An 8,501-nucleotide genomic window follows, 5' to 3' on the forward strand; every position below is an offset into this window, starting at 1 on the left:
CCAAAGAGGGTCAGTGTCTAGTAACTGGAAAGATCCTTCAAGGAAGAGGTTATATAAGGCTTGTGCAAAAATCACAGCAAAGAATTGAACTAGTATACTCACATTGGTAAGATCTTCAAAAGCTGATCTCTTTTTGACCATCCCCTGAGGTGAAAATGGAGATATTTTTGCTTGGTGATTCTCCCCCTTCTGAAAAAGAAGAGGTAAATGACATATCCAATTATGAACAGTCTCTTCAGGGACTATGGGTCATCTTCAAGGCTTAGAAAAACTCCAGAATTTCCAAGTAACTAGGGATACATATGATAAGCTGCATAAACTACAGCAAAAGAAAATTTCAGTCCTCAGAGATGCTAGTAGAATCCCAGAAGATAACTGTCACTGATGATGGAGACAAGACTGTGAAGAGACAAGGTAACCTTCAGAGTAACTCTCAGAATGAGGAAATAGCTTGATGAAGCTCATTTTTCCTCTTACTCTTTTCATAATTATGGATATCCTATCCAAGATTAACCACCACCACTCCTAGTCGTTGCTTTAATATTGGTGCTTCCTGGTAACTTAGTTCAATAATCTAACAAATATTTATGTTAAAGTAGCTGATCTAAGACATTTCTAATAAGGATAATAGTGTACATACCTAAATCCTGATTCAGAATCAGCTCTTTACTAACTGCTGACCATAGACAAATCACTTAATCTCTGAGCCTCAATTTTCTTATCAGTAAAATTAGAATGATAACCTACTTGACTAAGTACTTAAGGATCAAAAAAAGAGAATACAGTTTTTTTTAAGTTTGTATAAAGGGCTGGGGGTGTAGCTCAATGGTAGGGTGTTTTCCTAGCGTGCATACGTTCAATCCCCAGCACCATCAAAAATATTTATATAAACTATAAATGAACATAAATAGCATTTGGGGGGTTATCAGGAATTGAATTCAGGGGCACTTGACCACTGAGCCACATCCCCAGTCCTATAAAAATATGCTGTTGGGGCTGGGGATATAGCTCAGTTGGTAGAGTGTTTGCCTCACATGTACAAGGCCTTGGGTTCAATCCCCAGCACCACAAAAAAAGTATGCTGTCCAATATGATTATAAACCTCACATGGAAAGATTTATAATTTTAAGAAGAGTTTGGTTAATCAGATTAATCTTTAATAATTGTTAGTGAATATAAGGGAGAAGAAGAAGAGTGACTATTCTAGAGCAGAGGGAGTTTTCTTCCTAGGTATCTATGCAAGAAGTCAGGGCAAGCCATACTACAGGGCTCTTCTATTCCTTAACAGCTTTTGTTTAGTTAATGTCTCCTAGGTCTTAGATTTCCTTTATGAAACTCTGAGAACAACCCTACCTTCTACCTATATGAGACAGTTCTTACAATGTGAAACAGGACCCTAGGATCTGACTCATTTGCTCTGTTCTCCAGGTATGCCAGTAACCATCAGTACATGGCATAGTAAGTGATCAGAAATTTAAAGAATTGGATTCATGATACAACAAACTATTCCAGCACAATGTAACATTCCTTGAAGATCTGAGAAAAATTACTTTTGTTTTCTAACTGATTAAGCTGAGAAATAAGTAAAGTATTAGTCTTTTATCTTATTCATGATAAATAATCTTAGTAGAAATTATTAGCAAAAAAACTAAATATTATTTTCTCACAAATTAGATGAGAAATAAAATGTCAGGCTATTATCCAATTCCTACTTAGTATTACTGGTAGAAATAATCAGTACAACAGTAGAAACTGAGCCTAATAGAACTTAGATTTGCAAAAATGTGCTCCAAGAAAGTTTGGTTTGGAGAAATAACTGCCACAAAAGAAACTTAAAATGGCAGATATCCTATAAGAAAAATGGATATAGACAAAATCTTGACCAATATAACAAATCTTTCCTGATAAATTTACATGGAATAAAACTGAACCCTCTGTGAAAATCATTTTAATAAGAAAAGTGAAAATGATTAGCAAATGTTTATGTGCACTGAGAGAAATCAATCAAGAAAATTAAATTGGCCTAATTATGTTTGCTCTAGGAAATATTCTCTTGATGACAGTTCATCAGTGTCAATATAATTCTGATTAAAATATATGTGATGATGAACATAGAACATATCAGGGTCAGAATAACAATGTCAGACTATCTTAAATGTCAAAACATCAGAGTTAAACTGTACCCACATTCTTCAAATGTGATGCTCAACCTGTTTCTATAAAAAGCATGGTAACACATTTGCTGATATAATCTTCATACTCTTTCCAGGATGTACAGCCTCCTGGCAAGTTGCTTAGAACTTCTCAGAGAAAGAGTATAGACAACTTCACTAATGAGAAATGAATATTGTTTGGTTTTGAAAATTGTGGAGTGAGGCCTTCATGTGAATCATATATTTATGAGAAAGAACTTTCTCCCCAGGTTCTAACTTGCTGGTATTATCCAACTTTTAAGGGCTTCCAACCCTCACCACTTTCTCAGATTAATCAGAAATATTCTAAAAGATTTGGGGTAAAAATAGTACTGAGCTAATACAAAGACTATGTGAGAAAAAAAATGACTTGTTCTAACCTTGTTGGAGAGGTCATTATCACAGGGCACAATTTTGCCAGACTGAAATTTCTTTGTTTCAGGTTTGGAGCTTTGTCGTAGTAGTGGCAGTGGCATCTTGTACAAGACAGGGCTGTAATCAGAAAGGGATTCTTTAAATCACCATTCACCAGAAACATCACAGAATTCTCTGGAAACTCTTTAAAAAACTCAGTCTCTCTATAGCATCGCGAGGAGAAAACATACTTTGAAGTTGCTTAGATCTGGGATTAAATCTTGGTTCGATCACAATTAAGCTTGGGTAAGCTACTTAAAACTCCCTGGGTTTCACTGACCTCATCTATAAAATGAAAATATGCATATCTACCTCTAAAGCGTTGTTCAAATTAAATGAGATACTCTATATAAAAAGCCCAGCATAATGTCTCCCATCCTCTGGAGGCACTCAGCCTATGACTTCGCCCATCATACAGGCTTATAAATACTGGGAATAAATTATATGAGAGTTTTGAGTTGAAAACAATCAAGTCCAAAGTAGCTCATATGGTCTGGAGATAAGCTGATAGATTTAATGTTCTTTAATAAGTCATGGGGTCCTGGCCACAACAGTTAATAGAGAAGTCAAGCCGATGTCCACACACATTATGCATGACAGAGCAGACAGTATTCAGAGGCTGCATTTAATCAGAAGAAACTCTTATCCAATCCTAGACACCTGGTAGGAAAAAAAATTCAAAAGATGAGATAGCAAAAGAAGTGAAATTATTGAAAATCATTTCTCATAAGAATTTAACAGTCATTATAACCCAGAGGAGAGTCCTTTTCCCATCTCAGTATGAGACCCCACTTTATCTCCTTAAAGGTTCTTTTAGTTTGTGAGTCCTCAATAATGAGAGAGAGAGAGAGAGAGAGAGAGAGAGAGAGAGAGAGAGAGAGAGAGAGAGAAACAAGTAAATACATTATTATTAAAAGCAATCATTGTTTGGATACACAAGAGACCATTTCTGCTTAGATACAAATGTCCTTGCAATTCCACCCACATTCAATTTCCAAGTTCATTTAACAAAAAATAAACTTTCCTAAGAAAGACCCCCAAAGGCAATGCAACAAACTTACCACTATGTAACAGTAGCTTTAGGAAAGAGATGCAAACAGAAATAAATTGTGCAATTTACCCTTGAGGTATTTACATGCACAACTCTTAACATTAGCATAAAAATGTAGCAAATGATTTAATAAAGGCAGTTACTTCTTATGGACTGAATGCTTGTCTGCCCCCTCCAAAAAATTCATATTGATATTCTAACCACCCCCCATTTGATGGTATTAGATGGGACCTGTAGGAGGTGATTAGTTGATATGTTTATTGTTGAAGCTGTTCAGTCTGTGCATTTTGTCATGGCAGCCTGAACAAACACAGTACTATAAATAGGTAATGGAAAGTCAGGAGATGGGGAAGGCTTCATGGAGGAGATAACAGTTGATCTGGACTTAAATGACAAAGAGGTTCCCAAGTAGACTTCCAGGCAAAAAAAGCTCAAGCCCAGCAGAGCTGTTGAATATGCAGAGTTCAGTGACATCTCACTTGTCTCAGAGTACTGAATATAAAGAGTATGTTAGGGGAGGGGGACTTAGGGATGTAGCTCAGTGGTAGAACACCTGCCCAACATGTGCAAGACCTGAATTCAATCCTCGGTACCTTAAAAAAATAGGAAAAGAAAGAATATGTTGGGGCCTGGTTAGAATGAAATTGATATGCTAGGTGAGGGCCAAGCTAGTTAAGAAAGGAAGCAGTTAATAAGTGAAGTCAGCTAATCCCCGCAAAAAACAAATGCCAAATGTTTTCTCTGATATAAAGAGGTTAACTCATAGTGGGGTAGGGAGGGAGAGCATGGGAGGAATAGATGAATTCTAGATAGGGAAGAGGGGTGGGAGGGGAAGGGAGGGGGCAAGGGATTAGCAAGGATGGTGGAATGTGATGGACATCTTTATACAAAGTACATGTATGAAGACTTGAATTGGGTGTCAACATACTTTATATACAGAGATAGAAAACTTGTGGTATATATGTGTATTAAGAATTGTAACACCAATTCTTAAGAATTAAGAATTGTAACAATTCTTGTACAATTAAGAATTGTAACACCAATTGTACATGTATAAAGGCATAAATTGGCGTGAACATACTTTATATACAGAGATATGAAAAATTATGTCCTATATGTGTAATAAGAATTGTAATGCATTCCACTGCTGTCATGTAGTTAAAAAAAATTTAAAAAAGAAAGGAAGCAGTTAAGACTATAGCTTGGGAGGAAACCTAAGAAAGGATGAAGGCTGATTTGGGTTTTGCTTTGGATGGAGAATATTAAATATTTTGTAGGTGAGGAAAGGCCAACACAAGTATGCCTTGACATTTTATTTCAGTTAAACATAATAAAACAATGAGATTAAGCAGAGCAGGTACAACTCTCCACTTTATAGCCCCAGATAAGTTACGTGGCTTATTACCCAAGACAAACTATTAAGCAGTATAAATTATTCAGCTCCTTCTAGGGCTCTTTGTAAAATACCATGAAGTCTCTCAGATCACATTAAAAACATTCCAAAAAAGCTAAAGGCTGTAGTGATGGGAAGTAAAACTGGCACAGGTTTTGGAGTCTGAGCAATATAACTTCTACATCAGCTAACTTAACATCTCTGATTCCTCATTTGCAAGACAACTATAATACCACTTAAAGAGGAGGCATACAGATCAAATATAAATCTGTATTACAAAGCACACATGGTAGGTATGTAATAAATAGAGCATCTTACTCTCCTATTGCCTTGGATCCAAATCTATTTTCCATCTCATCCCTCAAAACTCAGCCAAGCAACAATAAAGCAAAATTGGGTGCACCCACGCTTAACTACACTTTATGAAAACCACGATTATTATTCATGCCTTATACATTTTTTTTATGGATGACCAAAAACTCATGCTCTGAAACCTTTATCTTTCCAGGGGAAAGAATAAATCTGGAATCAACAGGCTAGAAAAACCTCAGCTGATATTACAGACTGAACCTCAGAGAAAATAAGGATATTCAGATAATGGTCAAATGCTACATTCATTGTCCTGAACTCTAATAACTTGAAGATAAATACAATGACCTATAAACTAACTTCCCTGCCATTAAGGGTAAAGAGAGGAGGAGGGGAGGACTAATACCACCAAAAACATTCTTTTATAAAAGGACATTTTCCACTTGCACCACAAACATAATCCTGAGCTTTACTTGGTCAAGAAAATTAGAATCCTTTCCCCTTTTCAGACTTTCCATCTCCCCTATATACACACTGATAATTGTTAGAGACAGTGTTGGGCATCCTAGGGCTGGTGCTGAAACCTACACAAGGCAGCAGTGAAGTTGAGCAAAATAGTCTCAAGGAAGGAGTAGCAGCTTCATTTTACATGTAAAGGCAGGTTACATACAGCAAGGCACTGGAGAGAGAACACAGCAAGGTTTCAATGAAAACAGCTGAAAGGCCAAGTGCAGAGGTGCACACCTATAATCCCAGCAGCTTTGAGGCTGAGGCAGGAGGATCACAAGTTCAAAGCCAGCCTCAGCAACTTAGCAAGAACCTGTCACAAAATAAAAAATAAAAAGGGCTGGGGATATGGCTCTGTGGTTAGGCCACCCCTCCCCAGTTTAAAAAAAAAGTCAGCTGAAAAGAGCACTGGGCTAGGAAGGATGCATAGGGTCTAGTTCTAGCTGGGTGGCACTGGGCAACGTGGGCCTCAATTTCCTCACCTAATAAAATCAGGCAATGGGACCAGAGCTTCTTCCATATTCAAAGTGTGGTCAATGGATGAGCAACATTAGCATCACCTGGGAACCTGTCAGCAATTTAAAATTTAAAACCTCAGGCCCCAAGCTAAACCTTCCAAATCCCAAATTAACAATATGCCCAGGTGATCTGCATACTACTTAAAGTTTAAGAGGTAATGGTTTAAGGGTCCACCTCAGACGTTCTAGAATTCTAAATGGACCTTAGTGGAAGGGGCAGGGGGTGGGCAGGCAAGCCAGAACTTAAGTGTGTTGGAGACAGGATAGAAAAGAGCCAGTGGAAATAAAAGGTATAACAGAGAGGGCATGTTTCTATCCTCTCTTCATGTCCTTCAACCTGTAGTTTAAAAGACATCCTTAAAGTAATATTCTCCAAGTTAAAAATGCATCTGATCCCACAAGCACTTGTGAAATGAAATTGATCCTGCACACTTTCACTTGTGAAAGATGTTTTGTAAAAAGTACTCTGGTTCAGGCATGTATACTGGTCACTCCATCTAAAAGCTGGGACCCAGACTCCCTTGCTTTGTCATCTTACCCCCTTGTCCACACTCCTTGCCCAACCTTGTAGTAGTTTTTCAGACTGCTGAGTGATGGGAGGAGACTTTTTGTTGCTGGGACGCTGCATATCCCAGCACATGTAACAAGGGGGTGGAGTGACGCCCAAGGATCCACCGGCAGGAGTCAGGAGACAAAGTCAGACACTCCAGCTGGCAGTACAATCCCAAAGGTGCCTACCTCACACCGCGACTGAGGACAGAACAGGAGAGGCGAGGGAAATATACAGAGGTCCGTGTCTTACCGGCACAAGTCCATCTCAGCCTGGCCTGTGCTCTTTCCAATTGGCCCACAGATTTTGAAAACTGTAGCCCAAGGAGGAAGCACAGTTGTGATTGGCCAGCAGGGGGCCAATCAGCGTGCACAGCTAAGATGCTCCCTCCCACTAGCAAGGAACGGGTGGGGGCCGAGTATTTTTCAATGGAACTCCGGAGCTAAAGGACTTCGTGTTGGGGTGTGGTTTCCAGTGTAATTAGTCAGTCCAGCTAGGCTTGCAGGCGGGGAGTAATGGGTTTCATTTAAATAATCCTCTCCGAGGAAGGCGAGAGGAGAGCAGCCAGATGGTGTCGTTTCAAACAAACTAAAATATGAATATTAATAACCCCTTACAGAGTCAAACATTAACTCCTGCAGGCTTCAGAAATGGCCTTATAAAAGAAGCAAGTCAGAAGTTATTGCCCCTATTTTATAAACGGACACTCCAAGTGCAGGGAGCTAATGAAGTTAAGATTAATTCAGGAGTAGCTCTGTGGTAATTGCTGTAAACATTTTATTGCTTTAAATTCTGTCCAGAAAAGATAGGTACTTTTTAAGTTGCCAATTTACATATGATAAAATTGTAGCTTGTTAACTGCCCGATATCACAAAGCTGCATTGTGGCAGGGCAGCTACTATAACCCAGATATTCTTTTTTTTTTTTAAATTTATACATTAATTTAGTTGTTTAAAAAATATTTAATGAGCACCTACTTTGTGCCAGGAACTAGAAGATTATATGAGGAACAGACTATAGGGTATTGATTTAACATTTGAGCTAGCACCCCCAGAGCCTATCCCATAGCGCCACAGCTACAACCCCTACTCCTACCCGACAGAAGCTGACAGAGCTCTGACAAATAAGCTCTTGTGTGAATCTCTGCCTGGTCTGGTTATAATGGTCTTTCGTTTCTCCCTCATCTGTCTCCTGGTTCCTCCCTTTCCTTTCACTGACAAAAGACTTGCAGAATTTATAATGCTGCCCTTCCTCTGTGGAGGCAAAAAGAAAGTGTAGATGCTAGGGATAAAATCTAGGATTTCCTGCATATGTAGCAGGCACTCTACCACTGAACTACATCCCTAACTTTATTATTAGCCCATTCTCTTTTTAATCTCTTATAGCATCCACATTAAAGATATTCATAGCATCCCAGGCCCTCTTCTTTTTAAAAATCTCCCTGGGTTATCTCATTGAGATCCATGACTTAAAACAGCATCTAAAAGTTGGCCCTAAACTTCAGGCTCACAAATCCAATGACTATTCCACATCTCCACTTGGACATGTAAGAGAAACTTCAAACACC

The 8,501-nt window shown here is 38.5% G+C and overlaps 1 protein-coding gene across 1 annotated transcript in view; it reads right to left on the reverse strand.

Annotated features, from left to right (window-relative positions):
* LOC114080725 (G2/mitotic-specific cyclin-B3-like) overlaps positions 1-7,193 on the reverse strand; it is a 47,973-nt gene extending 40,780 nt beyond the window's left edge. The window contains exons 1-3 of the mRNA XM_071606521.1: positions 7,123-7,193; positions 2,573-2,684; positions 103-189 (exon numbers count right to left, since the gene is read on the reverse strand). Coding sequence (XP_071462622.1) covers positions 103-189; positions 2,573-2,668 — 183 coding nt within the window. The 5' untranslated portion in view covers positions 2,669-2,684; positions 7,123-7,193. The remainder of the gene's footprint in view (positions 1-102; positions 190-2,572; positions 2,685-7,122) is intronic.
* Positions 7,194-8,501: the final 1,308 nt, after the last annotated feature.

This window comes from Marmota flaviventris, chromosome X (assembly GCF_047511675.1).
Source record: "Marmota flaviventris isolate mMarFla1 chromosome X, mMarFla1.hap1, whole genome shotgun sequence".
NCBI classification, from domain to species: domain Eukaryota; kingdom Metazoa; phylum Chordata; class Mammalia; order Rodentia; family Sciuridae; genus Marmota; species Marmota flaviventris.